The following is a 22,727-nucleotide window of genomic DNA, read 5'->3' on the forward strand; positions in this document are numbered from 1 at the left end:
CATGTCTGCCACGAAAAATCCCTGATCTTCGGGCTATCCATCGGAACCCCCAAATCCCACTATTCACAAGCCTGTTCGAGGTCGAGAAAATTTCTCTCGTGGGTGAACGGACATCAAAAACTCTGATTAAAAGTGCCAGTCCAAAACGGTGTATCTTTCAAACCTCCATTCGAGTTTACCCACGCATCTCTCTCACAATTCCACCTTCTCATGTACAAGACACTTCCATGTTACACATATAAGAAGATATTTTGAACGACCATTTCTCATTCTCGCGCTGTTGAAACTCTGCTGCTATTTCATGTTACATTTTCTCTTGCTATGAATTTTATACAGCTATCCAAAAAAAAAAAAATCAATGTGTGATACAAGCTACAAAGAAAAGACCGTTTAGGAAAATTTCACGTTCTCACTTCACTTGAAAGTTTGAAACATATCTCAATGTTTGTTGAGCAAGTTATCCGGGTCAATTATTTATCCGTGCAAGACCAAGCCACATAGAAAGTACATTTATTATTATAAAGCACATCAGCATAATTTCGAGTAACATCAGAGGAAAAAAAAAGAAAAAAGAAAAAAAAAAGAGAGATACCAGACAAAAGTTCCGGGCAAGATTTCATGACGTCGCGTCGTATTTCAAATCTTGGAATCTCTTCAACAAACTCGATTTGTATTTCTTGATTTCTGCGTCCTCAGCTGAATCTGGGGTGGACTTGATTATCGAGGCGGCCCCATCTCGATGCAAAGCCCCGGCAGCTTCAACTGCAACAAGTCGGAGAAGGAATTGATGAGGAAATTGAGTAATGGCCACAAAAGTATCTCATCATAAAATCTGAGGAAAAAGAGTTCTCTTAACCTGACTGTGAGATAGCAGAGAGAGCTTTTAAAGCTTCTATCCGAGTTCGGTCATCTTTAGCACCTTCCAACATCTTCAATATCTCCTCGCCCCCACCAATTTCCACTATTTTCATTCTTCTCTCATCTACACATTCCATACCCAAAACAAACAAAAAATCTTCATATCATATCAAAAATGACAAAATGCCAAATTCAAGGCATCAAAACATCCTCACCCTTTCGGATTCAGCATATAAGAGAAGTTGGTGTTACTAGTCTAAATTCACATATCAAGCGCACACGAAAACACTGAGACAAACAAAAGTTTTAAAGACAAGATTACCATCAATGGCAAAGCGGGCTAATCTCGACGCTCCCATTCGCTTAAACAATGGGTCCTTGACGTGCAAAAGAGACACCGATTGATGCATCAAATTATCCCCTACACACACACCCATACAATTACATCTCTCTCCTAACCCACAATTCGTTGAGCATTCAAACACAAAGACAAAGAACATACTGAGCTAAAAATTATACAGACCCAAGTAAGGAAAGAACTGGTAACCGATGAACGTTGCGGTCCCTGCGAAGAACAGTTTCAAGACCCATCCTATCTTCTTCTCAGCTTCTTGTTCCATGGCAATCTCCTCTACAGCACACAGAAACCTCCAAAGTTAAGATTTTTTTTACTTGAATCTCTAGGAGACGTATTAATGCTATGTTGGTACTGATTTAGTATGAAATTGTGTTTGATCAGACTCTACATAACATGCTGTGTTGACCTAGACAAAATTCAAATGACAAAAAAATCTAATGAGACTTAATATCAACCTGCTCGAGTTGGTGGCGTGTAATTTCGCCGGCGAACATCACGTGAGGGGTTTCTTCTGGTATAGTACTGCCATAGGATTACAGAAATTTAATCTTAAGCCCCTCAAAAAAAAAAAAAAATCAGTGGAAATAATGAGAGTGAGGTCTTACAGTGGCAAGCTGGGATGCTAATTTACGCATGGCGTGTGCGTATTTAATGTAGGGTATCAGATCACCGGTAATCCTATTAAAGTAATCACATTCTCAGTAATTAGATTATAGTGTTTGGTGTAAAATACAACCTTTCGATTACATTCTAGTAATGGTATTGGAGAAACCCTTAACTCAATATTTTCTGTTTTAAGGACGATAAGGTAAACCCAGAAAGCAAAATCAATAAATTATGAAGTTGCAAAAAAGAAAATTTCAGACGGAGAAATCAGACCTGAGGAATCGGAGAGGATGGGTTTGCCGTCTTCCTTCGCTAGACTTTCCGCTTCTTCTTATTGGGCCTTGAAACACAGACTGGGTTTGGGTCCCATTATTTGGCTGGAACATTACACATATAACGTTTTTAAAGTCTAGTATTCCCGAAACAGCGACTATTCATTAAAGAGTTATTTTGCTCAATGAAATTGTAAACCAAAAAGTAAAGTTAAATGAAGAGGTAAACTCTTAAGTCTACCGGTCAGGTTAGATATTTCTGTTTGATTAAACAAACAGTTATTCATTTGTGAAACTTGATCTTGCGATGAAAATTCGATCAAGATTATTTGATTTTGAGTTACCGAAATGGAGAACATTGCTACAACGGAGGTTCAATTTGTCAAAATTGGCAGCAGCAAATCGAATTGAAATTGCAGCGCAATAAGGAAATGGTCTCGAGTACTAGCAATTTTGATAATTTGGATCAAAATAATAGTAATTATGTTTTTTGACATTTTTATTATCATAAACTGTAGATTCATAAGTCTACAATTAATAAATAATTTTATATATATAAATCTACAGTTACTAGTAAAAGTGTTCAAAAATATAATTATTATTATTTTAGTCTAAAATATCAAAGTTTCTACTGGTTAATATCATCTCCCAACATTTGATCAATGTTTTTAGATTGTGGATGCACTATTCGACGGAACAGTACAACTTCTTCAATTCCTGGTTATTTAGCATTTCACGCTCGCCTTTCTTGATCATGACGCTTCCCAGTTCCTTCAATCTTTTTGCTTCTTTCGTGCCATTCTTGACCATGTCACGTCCTTAAAGCTATTATATTGATAATTGTGGTTGTAAATGTAATAAGTTACATCAGAACTAGAATAATTATAAATAGAAATTGTTAATTCAGCTATAAAAAAAAAAAAAAAAAAAAAAAAAAAAAAAAAAAAAAGAGAATAGCTTTTTTTTTTATATAAGCATCCATTGCACCAAAAAAGACATCGATAAGAGACTCGTCACCAAAAGTTGAGAATTATCAAAATATTAGTTTTGCTAATCGCTTACTCACTTGTGATGTCAAAGAATGGGGACTGGATCTTGATGGTTATTGATGCTACAAAACTTGTCACAAATGTGTGCCTTCAATTTTGTTCATTTACTCGTTTAGTGTTACGGAACCTTCCGACCATGTTCCCCGATGCACTTTTCCGATCAAGAGACCAAAACTTCATTAGGTTGCATATTAGAACTAATTAAAGCATGATTGGGAAGCTCGGACAGAACAAATATATCTATGTGTATTTCAAATTGAGCTAGAATTTTGACTTCCACTTTTCGAATAAAACATAAATCTCATTGAAGAAACAAAAATGCTTACAACATTATATTGCTTAGAAAAATACTTTATATTTCTGTTACTTTTCAAGTTCAAAAGGAAAATTAAAAAAGTATAGAAAATTGCAATCATGCTTGTAAGTTAAGAAGACACAAAGCTTCCCAATCTCAGACTTAACCATCAAGTGAGAAATCTGCCGTGTCTTCGATCAGAAACCAGCTCTATTTCCTGTTACAAACATTAATTGAAACAAGATTAGGTGAGTGATTATTTATAAAATTAGCACACGCAATAGAGAGAAAAAAAAATACTCAATTAGAAGGAGATTGCACAACTAACCTATTGGTCCTGATTACCGGCGCAAGCAAACCTCGTTTCTGTAGGCTTTTGAAGCGGTCTTTGGCAAGTGTTGAGCATGGCTTGTGAAAGGTAAAGAAAAAAAAAATCAAGATATAATACTTCTAGAAGCACAAAACGCTGAATGATTATGATATGATGTAGTTTGTTACCTTAATCTTGCGGAGCGACCCCGTAAGCTCTTCGGATAACATGACTTGCGTTGGAGCCGGCTGAAATCTGCATAAATACGAGAGAGAGAAAACAATTTATTTCTGATTGCACAGATAATAAATTATCACTTAAACAAGTTTATAATGTCAATGTATTATAGTTGCTCTGAAAATAAACTTGCACGTACTTGTACTTGCCGAGCCGTGGTGGACAGGTTTTCAAATTATCTTGTTTGGTAAGGTTTCGCCGAATAAGTCTGTCATTCTTCTCTTTGTCGTCCTTTGCAATTTCCTCAAGGATATCGGGTACACTAACACACACCAAATTTTATAAAATAAATGCATTAGCATTTTTGCATCAAGATAAATACAGACTAAAAATTAGTCAAAATAAAATACCTGTCAATTTCTTTGGAAAGATTCTGCACCTTTATCAGTTCAGCTTCCTTTTTAAGCTGTACTTTACGCCTAGCTCTCTTATTCAACTCCACTTTTGTAACTTTCTTTGTTTTGGGCCTGTAAATGTTTTTTTATATAAATCGTTAAATGAATTTCTGATATAAAATTTCATTGGCATCTAAAGAAAACTGGTCATTGATCATAATGTGTACACAACCAGAGAAATCAATAGATAGACATTCAATTAAACGAGTCCCATATTAGAGCTTTTACAACAAGGCTAACCGTTTTTCATCTGCATCCTCGGCCTCATCCTCGCTTTCCGTATCCATTTCATCATCGTTGCTCCTATCACCCGCATCAAGAAAATACATCTGAGAAATAAAAATATAAATGGTTATTTAGAATTATCAATTTATATAGAGTGGGACAAAAAATGTGACTAGATTTGAAAGAGTTGAAATTTCTCACATCTTCTTCGGTGATGGCTTCTCCGGGAACAGTCAACGGAACCGGCGCAGGAGCCAACTCCTTTTTGTAGACTTTATGCATTTCCTCTGCCACCGCAACGGCCAACGCGTCCTGAACCGGTTAAGAAGAAGAAAAAAAAAAAAGTGACTCGGCGTTTCAAATTCATTATGACACAGTTCCACGGGAAATAAAAACTTCAGATCAAGTCTTTTGGTGATTTTTGGTTTTTGCTGCACAGGCAAATGTTGGTAATTTTGTTTCATTGTCTAAAATTCCAAAATTTTATCTAATTAAAAAATTTCGGATGAAAACCGGCAATATTCGGAAATTGCATCGAAATTTTCAAATCGACATGATGAAATTCAGGTCACCATTTGAATAGCATGCCAGCATTTTCGTAAATTGGTTAATAGGTGAACTATAGTCTATAGATAATACCTGGTGGCTTTCAAATGAGGGATTGTACGAACACCCTTCTGGGTCAACTTCTACTGCAGGAATAATAGAACGCTTTTTCATCTGCAACACATATCAATCGCAACTTATCAGGTTATGTCTCGAACACCATTGATCCTATGATGATGATAACTGCTTCGGAAACTTAAGCAACCCTTCTAACTAAAAGTAGCACTTTTACCTTTCTGGCTTTTTTGCCATCATTGTTTCCTGCGGAATAGACCAAACAAAAAAATCAGAAAATACTATAAGCAACAAAAAGGCAGGCATAAAAGAGAAAAGCAGTGATTTGTGAGGCTTAAACCTTTGTCACCCCAGATGTCATCAACCACATCAGAAGTTGTAGCCAATTCCTGAACCCAAAAAAAACTAGATGGATAAATATATTAATAACAATATTGAAATGAATAAAGCTTGGTATAAAAGTGTTAGTGTTACTCGACGGACCTTCGAACAATCTTCGGTTACACTTTCTAGTTTAGGAACCCTCTTGTGTCTCTTATCAAACTTCCTCGGAATAGAAGCCGAAACGGGTATAACGAATTGGTTCTTCTGTAACACACTTTCGGTGCGGAGTACTTTTGATCTGTGTTTTTCAATCTTCCTCTTCACAGAGAGATCTAGTCACAAACAGAATTCGAGCTCAAATTACAACTATAGTCAACAAAATTAATAAAATAAAAAAGACCCTAGTTCTCTGCCATTCAACAAAAAATTATGCGAAATGCCAAAAATTGAGCACAATCGGTACGAATTGGACAAAAAACAAATGTTAAGACCTAACAAATAAATTCCAATACTCGGAAACCCTAAATTGGCACATCCGAATTCCACGTCCTTGAGCTCAAGAGCTTAACTAGTGGAAGACCATAACTCACTGAAATAACTGAGCGAAGTTTTGTTCTTTAAAACAAGTAGTGGAAAGTTAGAGCGAAATACCTTGGGTTTTGTCGACGAAGAAAAGTGATTCGGAAGGAACGGAAGCGAGAGAACCACCGGTGAGAGCGTCTTTAGTAGATTCCTCGAAGAAATCGTGGATGTCTGCGGTGCTGATATTCGATCTCCATGCCTTCTTTCCCTTTCGCGAACTCTTCGTCTTCGTTCCCTTTCGCGAAGTCTTCGCTTTCTTTCCCATATTCTCTCTCTCTCTCTCTCTCTCTCTCTCGGCCGTTGAGGACGGTGAAGTTTTTGCAGATGGAGGCTATCAAAACCCTAACATGCGTTTTTTAGCAAAACCTCGAGATAGCGAAACGACATGGAACTAGAGAAACGACATGGAACTTAATTAAAAAGTGACAAGTCAATCATCAAAAGCGAAAATATACGGGCTCTGGTTAATAAATCTAAATAAACCGACCCAATACCTAAATTCAACGTCAAATTGTGTGTAAATAGAAGTATTGGTTCATGTGTTGAAAAAAAAATCCATTAATCAACATTTTCATTGAATTTTTCTTGTTAATTTACTTACCATAATTAATATAAAGTAGATTTAGCTTATTATCATTTTGAGATCTCATTCCTAATCTTAATACGCGTTGTAATATGATGGTATATACTTGTTTGTGTGTGTGTGTTTTTTATTTTTTAATAGCATGCAAAAAGTTCACTGAAATGACAATTAAGAGGTAAATAATTACAAGACCAAATGCTCGAGAACCAAAATCATGCAGCAGACGTGTACACAAAATTGGACGTACATATTTCCCAAATAAATTGGATCGAAGATATACCAAAAAAAAGTCCTCCTTATGTTATATTGTCACCTGAAATTTTACGTGAAATGATCACATATATGATAGAGCTCAAATTGCAAATACATCAAATGGATCCTACTTTTCTAAAGCAGCCACTGGATTTTCCATGCAACATCTAGGCGCAAGAAGATGATGTTGGCGGGGACTTACTAGGTAAATCAATGTTTTTATATAGTGTTACTAAATTTTAGTTATGAATATTGTTGACTATTTATTCAACTTTGACTCCGTCAAATATCAAACCTTGGGTTACAAGCAATCACGATTTGAACTGCTGAAGACCAAGCCAAACACAAAGTTAAACATGCGTACAAATTTACTATAATTCGGTGTTAAAACCTACATCGCAATCATTTAATAATCATCGCTGATTGATCAGAGTTTTACAATCTGAGAATTTTTAGATAGAACAATAACGCTTACGACACCAATCAGAGACAGTTTTTTGTCATCCATAGTGATTTTCGATTAAAAAAAATGATGGTGTTTTTGCAAAAATGCCAAGATGCCAATTTTTTAAAAATTAAGGGACAATTGGTGTGAAAAAGAGTATCGGTAGCCATGCATACAGGAACGGACCCAGGTGGAAGCTTCAAGAGGCTTGAGAGGGAGGAGTGGAGGACAATTGAGAACAATCAAGATAGAGGAAGAAAAGCTTACCCTTTCCAATACACCGAAAGCTGAACTATCATCGATTAAAAGGAATTACAGAAGGAAAAACCTCACCTAGCATATATATAGAGAGAGAGAGACAGACGATGAATTCCGGAGATGACGCGCGAGGCAATAATGACGAGTGTTTCGCGAGCGGCGAGGAGCACCGAAGAAGAAAGAGATCACGCGAAAGAAAGAGGTGAAGCGAGCGTCAGCAACGAAACCGTACAAACACAAGCGGTTACAAAGTAAAAAATAAATAAAACGGTTTGTATTGAAACTGGATAGAAGTTGTGAACAGTAATTTCGGAGTTAGCTGACGGGTCAAATTTTAATTGGGTAAAACCTTATGAACAGTGATTTCGGATTCGCACTTATTATATTTTATAGATTTATATATTTTATAGATATATATAAATAATATATATATATATATATATATATATATATATATATATATTGTTGGGACCCTATTATTTTGTGTGGTCTTGGTTGTATGCATGAAAGGAAATTGCTTGCCCGTGTACATGTGATTTGAGACGGAAATGAAAGAAACAATCACAAAGATCTGTAATGTGCTCCATATATTAATTTTGGAAAACTGTTTTATCATCCGATTTACATGAATTTTTGTAGTTGATGCTTTTATTGTAATTGCTGACAAGGAATCACACGCGTATACACATACCATGTTCGATAGTTACAACTTAACCGTTCCCGTGACCTTCTCTTTCAATCTATTGCGGTGTATTGAGTTTTTGTCACCATTGATAGAGTGCGTATAGTGATGTTGTTCCATCAGTACGTACAAACTTATATGTGTGATTCTGGACTACGGCCATTTATACTTAGCTTTCAATATGGGTACAAGACGATTCGTTTTTCTTGAACGAATAAGGAATTCATGCATAACAAAGGATTTTTTTTTTTTTTTTTTTTATGTGTGCGTGATTGGTTTTATAAACCTTTGTTAAATTGTTTTTCTTTAATTTTTATAATTATTTTTAGTTTTTCCTTTTAGTTAAATCGCTATAAAGAATTCCAGTAGTCTATATATATACAGAAACAAATACTGAGAGTGATATAAATTATCTACCACACATACCACGAAGACATGGTTTCATCCAATGGGAGTGCATACCCCAGTGATTATACTACTGTAATATATAATTTGGCTTATTATTAATTATTAATAAAATTATTATTATATATATGTGTGTGTTTAAATATTACAATATAAAAAGAACCAACATATTATATAAATATATATTGATACAAATCCAAAAGAGATATATTCTACCCAATGAGGCTTGGGGTCTCAACTCATTGTTAAACCCTACCATATAACCAATATAGTATCAAGGTAACTTATTTGCCTTTAATTACTGCCCCGACGTTGGATATCACCATTTAAATTTGTTTTAATATGTGCTGTACGAGAGTTCATCCCCACTAAAATATTTGAACCCTAACAATAATAGATGTAGGTCATTCCTTCCTAATTTCGCGGAAATAACTCTGGGCCAAATTAAGAATAAAGGCCAAAACAAGATAAGTAATATAGGCGTCACAGTACTCGATCGTAGTACAAAGCTGTTTATTTGTTTGCACTTTACTCAAAATCAAAGCTGATGATCGTAGGCATTACAATTCTTAGATCGACGACCTCTCGAAAGTGACCTCTTTTATGCTCCCCATGCGAGAGAGAGAGAGAGAGAGAGAGAGCATACTAATTGCTCCATGAAAATGACTTCTGGTCTTTCTTTTTATAAATATTATTCATTCATACACATCCATTTTAATTATTGCAGTTTATACATATATATCATTAGATTACATTTGAATTGTTATATTTGATATATGAACCAGCCAAAACAAATATACCCAACAAAATTCTGGGCATTTATTGTTGTTTATATTATCCTAGGAGGTATTCTTGAATTGCCAACTCTCACTCTCTCCATATATACACACACAAAATTATATATATATATATATATATATATATTATATATATATATATATATATACACACACACAGCAGAGGGTACCTAATAACTTTATACTTTTATTGAATTTTGTTTCTGTTGTAACATTTGCATGTGAATGTACTTTCCCGAAGTAAAGCTCACGTGAGTTTTTGCAAGACAAGTCACAAGAATCCTATAATGCTGCTATATACAGGATATCTCTTGTTAAGAAAAGAACAGAAAAAGGTAAAATACATATCCATAGACAAAAGTTTCAGCAGCCATAAGAAAATGGTAATTATAGTGAAGTCATTAAATCACACTGTGGTACGCCGTAATTCTATATTTTTACGACTACGTAATTTACTTTTTTATTTATATTACAGTATATCAGAGATAGATTTAAAATTATGGGAGTTTCTAAGCGAGTTCATGAATGATGCCCTAGGTCCAGCAAATTATGTCTGGTATTGGATTTATCATTTTTTTAAAACTCTTTTTTTTTCAAAGATGTATATATATGACTGTATGTAATATGTAATGTCACGAGAAACATTTTCTCAAGTCATGAGTATTGCCTGCATTATTGTCCTCATAAAAAATTATATTCCTTTTTTGTTGTTATTGCTTTGTTTTTTCTGCTTAATTTTGTTTTGGCACATGATTGAAAATATATACCACAAAGCACTGGGTTGCCAATCCACCACGAAAAACTGATCAAATAGATTATCATTATGATTTTTTTTTTCAAGTTAAATTGAAGAAATTAACGAACACTTAAGTCTGTAAAATTATATCTAAATTAAATAAGAATATTCTTAAAATAAAAATCAAAGAAAGACATTTACTGTCAGACTCCATTATATATAGTTTTATACCGCGTAGTCAATCACCTTTTGCCATATTATAATTAACTATATGAAAAACAACAACAGACTCCATATACAAGACCCTACTCTATCAACGATCTCCAACTTTTTGGAGAGAAGAGCTTAAAAGCTTGCTGCTCTTTCTTTTTCAATCCATTTCATCATTTTTATGGAGGACATGATGTATATGAGATTAAAATATAAATTACTTTATAAATTTTTTGAGAGGGGCCGGGCAAATCCTGTCATTTTAGAGTAAATATTAATAAAACATAGTGTTCATTAAGAAGTTGAGTTTTGCCTCCCTTTAAGTACTAATCCCAAACTCTGCCTATATGCATATAAACCAAATATACATTTATTTTTTAGCCTGAGAGTTAAACAGATTTTGTTCACTCATCTAGCCATCGTGAATTAATTGTTGGTGTTCAAACAAAGTGTTGAAGTAATAAAGATTCGGATGGAAAACGATCCAAAAATACAAATCAATCTCATTCCTCTCATCAAGTTGATATGAAACAAATTGGAGGAGTCAAGACAAAGTGCTTATCTGTTCTTTGTATTTTTCCTTCATATTTTCACTATTATCATATCATGTATATAGAGATAAGCATCAGGTCGCGCTCATTTGTCAAAAACATCTCTGCAGTTACCGTCAAATTCAAAATCATGGGATATATTACTAAGCTTTTAAATTACATGCGGTGTCTATATTTTTCTGAGAATTTAATTGATTAATCTATCCTACCAAAATAATTATATGTAATAATTAATATAAAGTTAATTTTTTTTTCTTAACCTTTTAAATTATAACATCACCTTTAAAAATAGTTTGATGTCATATCTTATTCCGGACCTATATTATTTTTCACTCAAGAATTAACTAGGTTTAAGAATTGTGATGAATATTAATCAATGGTGGGGCATCGATCTGCTCTTGTGAACTAGTATCGCTACAATTTTTGTAGTAGGGATATATATATATATATATATATATATATATATATATATATATATATATATATATATGGGTCTTATAGGAAGAAAGGGAGTTTTCTTCCTCAATGGATGGGTTAGAGTTCCATGTAAACATAATCTCTTCTGATCAGATTTTGAACATCACACGTCATGTTTAGAGAGGGTATAATTTATACACATTAAGCTTTCTGATTTCATTTGTGGTCGTTGGCCTTATCGTAAGGTTGGGCATTGAGGTGACCCTTTTGGGGCCTAAGGGCTTTCTAGGTTTCTTGACCAAAGGACTATTCCCGGTCTTTTTAACAGCCTGGGTCTACCCACGTGGCAGACCTTTATGAATTACCCTACAACATAATAAATAATAAAATAATAAGAAATTAATTATTATGAGCAGAGGAGTAGTGGTATAGTATACGACTAATCCCGTCTGATTCTTTTAATATTGTCGTAGTGATATCATATCATTAATAATTTTGAATAGAATAAATAGATATATACGTCATGAAAAAATAAATGACCATTTCACTAAACAATTAATTTAAAATGTATCCATATCCTTAGAATTTCTCTATTTATAATCCCGTGACATATTGAGTTATAATAATGTGCACAAATAGGGGAAAAATACAGAGTAGGGCCATAGAAATTGCGAGAGATATTTACTGTACAAATAATGAACCAATGCCTCAACAATAAAGGGATAGTGTATATCACATGAGTGTGATGTTATATATGCACTAATATTCGGACTAAGAAAGAGAGTTTCAAATTCGTTATCAAGCTCTCCGATCTGTTTGGAGAAGAGAATCCCCCATTTTTTTATCTTCCAGAATATATGATGGTGTATTCATGTTTCTGGATAGTCAATATTTAGCAGAGCTTTATTTACTAGTTACCAACTTTTGCTTTATATATGGAGTGTACCTAGAATTAGATCTATAAAGTTTCATTTCCTTGTTATATATTATATACGTACAGAAAATCAAGAACATATGTTAGAACATAGAATCAGCTGGTTATTAGTTTATAATTAAGTTTAAGATATATTTTTCTTCTTGCTTTTTTTACACTAAAATCAGTATGATCTCCATTGCTTCCCAAGAGCTAGCTTCTTTATTCCAAAAGACTAATGAGATAGTATATATATGTCTGACTCTGAGTATAAAATGTAGAATCATCAGAGACAAGCAATCAAGAGATCACATTCTAAAAAAACATGCCTACAAAAACAACCATAATGTAAGTGTGTGTATATATGTGTGTGTGCGCGCGCGTGTGTACGTACATAATTGTATGAATATATGAGATGGTAAGTGAAAAAATGAATATATGAGATGGATCTCTAGTATAGGGGAAATGTAAACTTTTATCGAAGGGAGGTAAGGCAAGAGACAAGAGATTTGATCAGGGATATATACATGTGTATGGACAAAAAAGATAGTATAATTGTATATGTATGTGTGTGTGTGTGGGTGGTAATTGTTTGGTTGTAATGATTAAGGGCACACATGTGAATAGGGGTTGGGTTGTACGTGATTTTGTCCGCATGGAATGAAGACAATGCTGTAAGCAATAACGCCCAGCTCCTCCAAAAACTTGTTTATGTGTGTCTCTAAATGTTGCATATATATATATATATATATATATATATATATATATATATATATATATATATATCTGTCTCATTTTTACACTCGCATATGTACCCTCATCTAGTACTTGAAAAAATTCTCGTGATACATGCATACAAGATACAACAATCGCATATGTTGTATTGACTAGATAAATAAAAGGACATAGGTATGTAAGTTATAATATAACAATTCCTCGAAACCGTACTTTTGAATATCATCATTCCCATACACGCGGTTAAATTAGTAAACATATATATATACACACTTATTCTTATACACGAAAGTACTGACATGTCACCAAAATGTTCATATCATTAGAACTCCTTTCTGACCAGAGGCCTTGAATTATATTTTTGATAGATCTAGCTTTAATTATATGACAAAACAAAATTGAATGAATAAATTGTTCTTAACCAGATTTGCTAACTGACAAGAGTAGTCATAATTACTTTTTTTTTATTGTATTATTTTATTTCATCTACATTTCCATCGGATCTATATTACACCGGCTTTTAAAAGTTTGGCTTTCTTTGTGCATATTACACACATTATAAATGTCCCACGAGTGAAAAATTTCTGATCATCGTGCATGCAAATTGACCTGTGTCTTGCATGGTGATATAATATACACATTCTATATATATATATGTATATATATATATATACATACACACGGAGCGCAACCCAATTCCCAAGAAACAAAAGTACCATTAAATGCAATTTGTCACTAGATAGTAGAGATATATGCGATAGATGGAAACGAAGCTAGCTTAGAAAGGCACGTGTGGAGAGAGAGAGAGAGAGAGAGAGAGAGAGAGAGAGAGAGAGAGAGAGAGAGGTATATATTAAAACTCCCCGTGAGGAGTGTTTGGAGGCATTCAAAAATCACTACTACTAAAAATCCATATATTTGTTGTTTCTTCTCTTCGCTTCTTTCGATGGCCTATTTTCACTCAATTCGCTTCACGAATCACGCCCTATACATCACGAGCCAGGCTAATTCATCAATGAATTGATTCCTCTTTCTCTTCTGCTAGCTACTTGCCAATATCACTGTATATAATTCCACTTTTACCCTTTTTCCAACTATTCATCACATATATGCATATTTATTACACCTAACAATTATTTGAAACATACATATAAATTATACATAACATTTACATTGATTTAAATTCTTCCAAGATAATAATATTGCTGATAGCAAGCTCTTAGGGATCGGAGGATCTTATTATATACACAACCTGAGTTTTTTTTTTTTTTACTTATGAGCATATGTTCAACTTGCACACACTAATCCAAAAATGAAGAATATGTGAAAACATGTTAAGTAGATCTCACTGTTAGGAATATCGGTGCTTTGCTTGAAAGGAATAGTTTAATATATTTCCGGGGTTTGCGGTTTTAAAGATCGACTTCCGATAACCAATAATTAACAAATATGTATTATATATGTATTCTAGAAATTATAACTAGTATAGAAAATTTAACGCAAAGGATCGAATTAGTTTTGTGTGTTTGATGTCTTTTTATATAAATGCAAGTTATCAACCAACAAGGAAAGTTTTATCAAGGACCTGTATGAAGTTGGTATATTTCTAAAAACAGCCAATATCTGAAACAGTCTCAAATTACAAGACAAGAAAAACTTTTATCTAACTGAATCTATATTAATAATTTGTGATTAAAGGTTGAAATTTATACTTGTTCTAGCCAGTTTAAGGATCATTGTATTGGAGTTTTAAGCCAGCTACAAAATTAGTAGTTTTTTTTCCAGCAAAATACATAATGATATATATATATATATATATATATATATATATATATATTGTATTATTTTCCAAAAAACACAAGGGCAATTTCGGGAGAGTGGATTAAAATATTAATTATAATTTTGTTGTGAAGGAAAGTGATCAGGCAATCATGTGGGAAGGAAACAGAAGATCACATAGAATCGAGGGAAGCTCATAATTTATATCCCTTCAAAATAAAAAGCTTCATATTTAACCTTCAACACTATATATATATATATAAGGAGAGAAAAGGAAGGCAATACATACATATAGTTGAAAGTGATCATAAACTAGCTCAAAGATATATATAGTAAAAACAAGAAAAAAAAAAGAGTATATTTCTTAATTTCTTTACTCTCTCTTAAATATGGTTTCTAGGGAGCACAAGAGAGCAGTTCTGCATGAGAAGCTGCAACTTCTTCGTTCCATTACTAACTCTAACGCTGTAAATTCCTGAGTCTTCCTTTCCATTGGCTGAATCTCTTTGAACAGCCTTTATTATTTTTTATTAATATTCTTTTGCTCAAGGCTATTTTTTTTTTATCATTGATTTAGATACCCTTTTCTAGCTATATATAGACTCGTGTGCCGTATCTAGCAATGTTTATATTGACTTGTGGCTTTCCTAAGTATCTCTGAATCCAAAACATTCTTAATGGGTTTTGAATGTTAAAACTGATAACATGATTGCAGCGACTCTGTGTAGGTGAAGAAATGAGTCGCTAGCTTATAAGTCAATGAGCATTTCTTGCAAAATTAGTACCACGATATAATCATATTTGCTTGATTAATATATATATATATATATATATATATATGTATATGTGTGTGTGTGTGTGTGGGGACATGTATAGATTATGATTTAACAAAATATATGATCTGATATTGTCAATTAATTTTCCGCAGGTAAACCAAACCTCAATTATTCTAGACGCGTCAAAGTATATCGAAGATTTGAAAGAAAAAGTGGAAAGATTGAATCAAGACGTGACAAATAATAATGCACAAATTTCGAGGGATGACCAAAATGATTTGCCGGCTGTGGTTAGAATATAATTCTTTTTCCTTCATTTTTCTATTTCACTAAAATTAATAAGCCGTTAAACCCCTGATTATCAGTCCCTATTTTTAATGCTTGAATGTTAAAAAATAATAATAATAACAATATTCAACAGGTTTCAGTTGAAACCCTAGAAAAGGGGTTTCTGATTAGTGTATTCTCGGAGAAGAGCTCCCAAGGTTTGCTTGTCGCAGTATTGGAGGCCTTCGAAGATTTGGGTCTCAACGTATTAGAAGCTAGGGTTTCATGCGCAGACCGATTCCGATTACAAGCAATTGGAGGACAAGTAAGAGATACTATAAATCATTCAAATCAGATATGTTTATAGCTAGATAGACAATTGAGTTAATAGATTTGTAAAATAGTCAAAAAATTTCTAAAATTAACGAAATAGTCTAAATTACAAAAAATGTGTAAATATCAGTTTTCAATCATTTTTTTTATTTTGTGATTAAATTTTTTTATATACAACGTCAAAAATTTTAATTACGGTAATAAAATTTTAAAAGTGTAATTTTAACTATATTGCTGAAAACTAAAAAAATTGACTATTATACTGTCAGTTATGTTATAGAATATTTTTCATGCAATTTTTTTTTTTTTTTTTTTGGGATAGAATGAAGACGAGCAAGGTGACAGTATGGATGCTGAAGCTGTGAAACAGGCAGTTATAATGTCAATTAGGATTTGGAGTGAAACGAATGAGCATGATTAAAGGTAAATGGATATCAAGTACTGTGTACCTCGATATAAAATTATGTTTCCTTCCGTTTTTTTACAATATCTCTGTTACATTTCGTCTTCTTTAAAAGGAAAATTTTCCAGATGTAACTGCCGAAAAAAAAAAATGTGAGGCGTGTTACGTCGTCGTTGTTGTTTTATTTTGTGCAATTCCTTCGTTATATAATAAAGAACAAAGGAATTAAGCTCTTCCAATATTTTTTTAAAGCAATTAACGTTGTTAAAAAAAAAAAAGAAAAAAAAAGAAGAGGTTCATCTAGTTATGATCAGCTGTCAGAATAGAACAAAAGCGTTCATAATTCTCATTGCCTGGAATCCCAATGAGAGGATTTTTGTACTCCCTGTTATATTGACGCTTTAGAGAAGAGGACTGTACTATATCATTCTCTAGAGAGGAATAATATCAAGCTAATGTCACATAGATGTTTATTAATTGATTAATTTGATTTTCTTTCTTAAACTTGTTCTCCTAACTTCCATTAGGAAAAAAGTGTTCCCTTAACAAATACAAATAACCGAAAATCAATTTACCAATGACTGAACTGATCCGGTGCCACGTGAGAAAATCGGAATTTGGATCGGTTAACCAATAATCAATTTACCAGGTATCGATTTTGATTAATTTCTATGAAACCGGCTGTCTGTTTTTTTAACTGAATATATAATTTATCTTAATATCATAAGTTAGTATATCACTCTCATGAAACTTGTTATCAACTCTTAATTATTGTTTCTTTAATGTTGCTTTATATGTATATATACTGTACTATTGGTGATTGTTTTTAAACTAATTAACTGATTAATCAAATTATTATTGTTTCTTGTATTGCTGATTGATGTTCTGTATATTTATTTTCCTAATTTGTGTAACCTTTGTCGCTCTCAGTGCGATTGTATTGTATCCATGATGTTCTATTGTTTTATTGTTAATTAATTATAAATTTGTTATTTTTTAGAAATAATTTAAATATACATATTAGGGGTTTTTACACCGGTTTCAAATTGGATATGAATATTTAAGAACGGGACATCCAAAAATTTCAAATTGATTTGAAAATTAAACACTAGTTTTAAATTAATGAATAATGGAATTTCGGATTTCTACTAAACCGATTCAGTTATTGATCTGAAAATTTTGATCCAGTTACTAAAGCATCGAAAACCAAACGAAATTATCAAGCTTCACCCCTAATCTTTATATATATAAAATGTTCTGAAATACTTTAGTTTGAGTTCATGTGAAATTATGCCATAATTCACTAACATCATACAGCTGTACAACATTATCATGGAGTGATAATTAAAAAACATAAAAGATGTTCGATCTTATCAGGTTCACGCACGAGGAAATAAAAAAGCTGGTATATTTTAAGCATCTTGGTACGGTTGCAAGTTTTTTTTTTCAGGTTTTGTCTTGTTCGTTAAGAATTTTAGTAAAATCAACACATTCTGTAATTATCTTGTGTTTGATACTGACTATTGATGAGGAAGCAACTCCAAAAAATATGGAGTGCTATAACATATTATTACTGGGAAACATGATTATTAGCAATTATCTGAAATCAATTAAAGTACTCTTGGACTAGACATTAAGATCGTGTCGGTGCATATCTTTATCCATACATATTATATATAATCAAATTTCAGAATGATCCCAATTAAGGGTTTTCCTTCTCAATACGTTAACACAAACACAATAAACTAAGTTAGAGAGAATAATTTGTACTACTTATTTTTATTTTTTATTTTTGAGAAGTGTACTAGTTAATTAATTGTTGATAGATCTCGCTTCTATATTGTTTATGGCCTTTCAGATACATATGTTTTGGTGTTTTATCCCTTCTGAGTTACTGAATGAATATTTTACAACATACTATGAAGATCCTAAATTAAAAAATTAAACTCGACAACGAAATATTAATAATAATAATAATAAAAAAATTAAACTCTTAATTAATAAACAATACTTTGTAGTTATACCTTGAAAAAACATAATCAATCTCTACATAATAAATATTGTTTCTTAATTTATTAATAGTTTAATTGATTTATTTTAATTTTTCACATTGGAAAGCTTTGACATAATTAATATCAAAAGGCTAAACAAATTGTAAGTATTTTTCTGTAATTTCCGTTTCATTATACATTATTGTTTACAACATATATATTCATGTTAAATTTTATTTCCAATGTATATAAAAAATAAATAAAAAATTGATCTTCAAACCATGGTGGTGGTAGTACTATATCCATGATCAATCAATTCCTCTTCATCACCGTACGAGCTCGACCTCACACCGTCTTTGAAACAAGCCCTAGTGATGAGAACGCACAAATGAGGGTTCTTGAGGGCAAAATGGTCAAACTCCGGCGAAAACGCGATCTCCTTCATGTTCTTGACGATGAAGCTCAGGGCGGCGTCCCTGAGGGCGGCGAGGGAGCAGAGGTCGGAGGCCTCGAGGACGTCGAGCGCTGTGGTGGCGGACAGAGAGGCCGCCATGTGGCGCTCGCAGACGCGGCGGAGGTACGGGACGTCGTACTTGTCGGCCGCGGCAGAGAGGGCGTACACGTGGCGCCTCATCCTCTCCTCGGGAAGAGATCCGGCGTAGAGGAACTCGAGGAGGGACTCGAGCTCTCCGCCGCTCATCTCCGGCAGAGTCACGAGCTCCTTCTCCGACGTGGCAGCCTTACACGTGTCCGAGTCCAACATGTTTTTGAAGATTACTGACCTAGCTGCCTAACAAGACATATTTGGATAGAATATATATATATATATATCACATATAAGAGCTTATAATTAGGAGGTGCAACAAAAAATCAAGTAACTCGTTAACTAAATTCAATTGAATCAAATTGGTCTTGGTGTCACGACGGAGCTAGACTCCAAACTTAAGGGGACAAAAGCGAAAATTATTTTTCAGGGAAGGCTAAGTTATAAATATTAAGGGTAAAGATAAGTTAAAAAAAAAAAAAAAAAATTGAGTAAAATATTCGTTGACTTTTCAACGTATGTTAGATGGGTTCGGATTCAGACTTGCTAAAACCTTAACGGGATTTACATGTTACCCCGATAAAAAGGAATATTATCCGGTCCGTTCAGACTAGGTAACTGGCCAGATAGCGGGTGACGGTAAAATTGAGATCCCTAAATAGATGTTTACATGGCTGATTTGGTGGCTATGCGGTACAACACTAAGCAAGATTATAAGAAAGATTGATAAGGTATCAGTAGAGTTTTTCACTTTACAAAAAGCTTATATATAAAATTAAATCAGAATATTGTCTGGGTTAAATTTTCCTAGATACAAGTACAACCAAGCAGGAAATTTTAGTACTTGTGACACTACCTTAATATCGGTTATCTTTTTTATTTTTCCTTTTTGCAGTTGTGACTTTGAACTTCCTAAATAATTGTACGTTGACACTTGATGTCTTTTTTTTTTTCTTTTTTTTTTGTTCCTATATATCCCTCGTAGTCCTTTTTCGCATATCTTTTTTTTTTTTTTCTTTAATTCGAACTGTTTATGGGACGAGCTAAGTTCGTCTCACTCAAAGAGCTAAATTTAAGGATTTTTACTTTGTATAAACCCCGGCCACATAACTAATTTTATATCATCAAGTAGATAGATTATCTAAAATAAATGTCCACCAATCCCAAATTAAGCATAATAGTATGAATGTATGACATAAAGTACTATATCGAGTACTATAGGCTAAAAGAAAATGAGGATTTATATTTAATACTCTGAAAAATACTATTCAACTATAGTATATATAGTAAGAGAATTGGACATCAGTATTATTATTTGGATCGATGATCGAGGCGATTTATGTTTTTCAGGTGAGGTGTAAGCCTCAAAAGATATGCACAAATCAAGGATATTTAATAAATTTGAAATAATCCTAAAAAAGTTTCAAACTTATAATGCTTAGTTTAGCGTGGAGAAGGGGCTGTGTGATGATGGCACTTTGCCGGAGTGGAGCGAATGCGATTATGTTTTACGATTCAGGCGATGCGTTAAAAAAGTCCTAATCTACGTTTGTCTTATTATTTTTGTACTTAAAAGAAAATCCAAAGGATTGGACCTTATTTTTTAAACCTACCCTATTTCATGCGTTGTTGGACGAATACTTTCAAAGCTTATGTTCAAGGAGCACGGCTAAAAACCAAAAGGCGCCAGTCGATTTTTTTTTCTAGGCTTAAGCCTTGAGGCTTTTTCCGACCGCCTCACCTCAAGGCGTGCATTGAAAACGCCTTTTTTAAACATTGTTTTGGATTTTGTTTTCTTTCCAAAATCAATCAAATTTGTTTTTTTTTTCTTCACATATATTACATAGCTTGTCACAAAATCCTGTAAACTTGTCACAAGATCCTGTTTTTATACAAGTTTATCACAAATTCTAATATTTTGTGACAAATTTGGCCATAGATGAAATTAGGTTGATTTTTATTATTAAGAAAACCATCCAAAATAATATTCATTTAAATTCCCTATATATTAACTCCAACAAATAACTAGTCCTTATATGGGCCGGAAATGGAGTACTTACCATTAAGGCCTTATGGGCTGGTATTGGAGGGTCATTGTTATTGGGCTTTAAGAGTATGTCAGTGTGGATTTGATCTTTGAACGCGCATGCTAACCCACTAAGGAATTGGATGTTCTCGTTGAGCTCTTCTACAGACTCTCTCATCGCTGTAACGTTTTTCCAGACATTCATAAGAGTCTGAAAAATAAAATACAATTCTCAGGACTTGCTAAAAAAAAATCTGATCTGTGCGTCACATGTTATTGTGCCATAAAAAGTATACATTTGCCAACAAAACAAGATAGACTTCAAATTGTTGTATTTTTGGAATTCTAAATTAACCGTGCAAACACTTTGGCTTATTTTTCCATCTATTATTTTACCTAAGAAAATCAATGAAAAGTACTGTAGGACAAAATAAATGAAAATCCACAAAATGTTACCCACAAAAAGAAAAACTATGAAAGCAAAACTCACCTTATTTGAATTCGACTTCGAAGGTCGAGACTCACTGGAATATAATCCAGTCACGTTGATTTCGTGTGAGTTTAGGATGGTGATAAGACTTTTGGCTCCGTCAAAACACGTCGCACAAATTGTGTTCCTCGGTGGCCTAAACATGTAGCCCGAGCCACAAACACAACAATCCATCTCTCTTTGATCTCCAAATCAAAATACCCTTTTGTGAGATGATCAAGAAAGGATAAGAACATGAAAGGTTATGAGAAATAGAGAGATGATCCTGAAATGAAGGTACGTCATTTTATGGGGTTTGATTTGAAGACATGTCACGTTGGTTATGCCAAATTGTTGTTGGAGGACCACATTTGTATATAGTTTTAGTTAAATTATTAGCTTGAAAAGGACAAACAACTATGAACAATGATTATGCCCCCAAACACATAATTCTTATTTTTAATTATTATTATCAAATAAAGATCATTTGCATGGAGTTGTTAACATGTCTTTTACATAGACATGGCATTTTGGCTTTGAATTGTTTTGTGTAACGAACAATATGATGACTCGCCAACATAAACTAGCATTTAAATTTTATTCCGAAATAGGGTTGATCTTTAAATGGAATATATTGTGCAAATGAATGAGGAGGTTAGTTGGGGGCCAAAATCTCATCTTCAACAGAAAAAGGGAATAATAATAATGTATTAAAATAAATGTTAGGAAGAAGAAAATGACTTTCCAACACCAACGTTGATCTTTAACAGCAAATATGTGCATGGCCAGCATAACTTTGTTAACCTCTTTCTAAACATCTAGAAAAATTTATATACAGATCATACAGGCTGGCCAGTTTTTAAAGATATATAACCCTTGAAACCTCAAATAAACATCGCTTTTCGGCTAATCATTTTGCCCCTTTTTATATAGTCCTATTACACACTGCTTTCTCACTATAACTTTTTTTTATTATAATTTATGGATGATTGATAAAGGAAATATATTAGTACCTCAATGGAG

The 22,727-nt window shown here is 33.1% G+C and overlaps 4 protein-coding genes across 5 annotated transcripts; 1 reads left to right on the plus strand and 3 right to left on the minus strand.

Annotated features, from left to right (window-relative positions):
* Positions 1-389: 389 nt before the first annotated feature.
* Positions 390-2,227, minus strand: LOC149379726 (ARM repeat superfamily protein). The gene is made up of 7 exons (XM_089603634.1): positions 2,096-2,227; positions 1,822-1,894; positions 1,672-1,738; positions 1,382-1,489; positions 1,181-1,279; positions 857-982; positions 390-762 (listed from the first exon to the last, which is right to left on the minus strand). Exons 1-7 carry the CDS (start codon positions 2,206-2,208, stop codon positions 617-619), a joined length of 732 nt encoding a protein of 243 aa, XP_089459760.1. The 5' UTR covers positions 2,209-2,227; the 3' UTR covers positions 390-616.
* Positions 2,228-3,423: 1,196 nt separating this feature from the next.
* On the minus strand, positions 3,424-6,484 carry LOC149379727 (Nop53 protein). 2 transcript variants are annotated; one of them, XM_089603632.1, is made up of 12 exons: positions 6,202-6,484; positions 5,710-5,882; positions 5,567-5,615; positions 5,444-5,472; positions 5,245-5,325; positions 4,807-4,917; positions 4,621-4,709; positions 4,336-4,452; positions 4,125-4,247; positions 3,937-4,003; positions 3,767-3,846; positions 3,424-3,655 (listed from the first exon to the last, which is right to left on the minus strand). In XM_089603632.1, the coding sequence occupies exons 1-12, from the start codon at positions 6,395-6,397 to the stop codon at positions 3,649-3,651; spliced, it is 1,122 nt and encodes a 373-aa protein (XP_089459758.1). In that variant the 5' UTR covers positions 6,398-6,484; the 3' UTR covers positions 3,424-3,648. The 2 variants fall into 2 exon arrangements, with proteins under 2 accessions (XP_089459758.1, XP_089459757.1); XM_089603631.1 differs by having other exon boundaries at positions 5,417-5,472.
* Positions 6,485-15,022: 8,538 nt separating this feature from the next.
* Positions 15,023-17,144, plus strand: LOC149379728 (transcription factor SCREAM-like protein). Its single transcript, XM_089602481.1, has 4 exons — positions 15,023-15,362; positions 15,824-15,961; positions 16,093-16,263; positions 16,594-17,144. Exons 1-4 carry the CDS (start codon positions 15,285-15,287, stop codon positions 16,690-16,692), a joined length of 486 nt encoding a protein of 161 aa, XP_089458607.1. The 5' UTR covers positions 15,023-15,284; the 3' UTR covers positions 16,693-17,144.
* A 1,784-nt stretch (positions 17,145-18,928) lies between these two features.
* LOC149379729 (BTB/POZ domain-containing protein At1g01640-like) lies at positions 18,929-22,020 on the minus strand. The gene is made up of 3 exons (XM_089603431.1): positions 21,726-22,020; positions 21,270-21,446; positions 18,929-19,455 (listed from the first exon to the last, which is right to left on the minus strand). Exons 1-3 carry the CDS (start codon positions 21,897-21,899, stop codon positions 18,940-18,942), a joined length of 867 nt encoding a protein of 288 aa, XP_089459557.1. The 5' UTR covers positions 21,900-22,020; the 3' UTR covers positions 18,929-18,939.
* Positions 22,021-22,727: the final 707 nt, after the last annotated feature.

This window comes from Urtica dioica, chromosome 12 (genome assembly GCF_054948205.1).
Source record: "Urtica dioica subsp. dioica isolate 48M chromosome 12, U.dioica_male_clone48M_v1_H2, whole genome shotgun sequence".
In the NCBI taxonomy this organism is placed as follows: domain Eukaryota; kingdom Viridiplantae; phylum Streptophyta; class Magnoliopsida; order Rosales; family Urticaceae; genus Urtica; species Urtica dioica.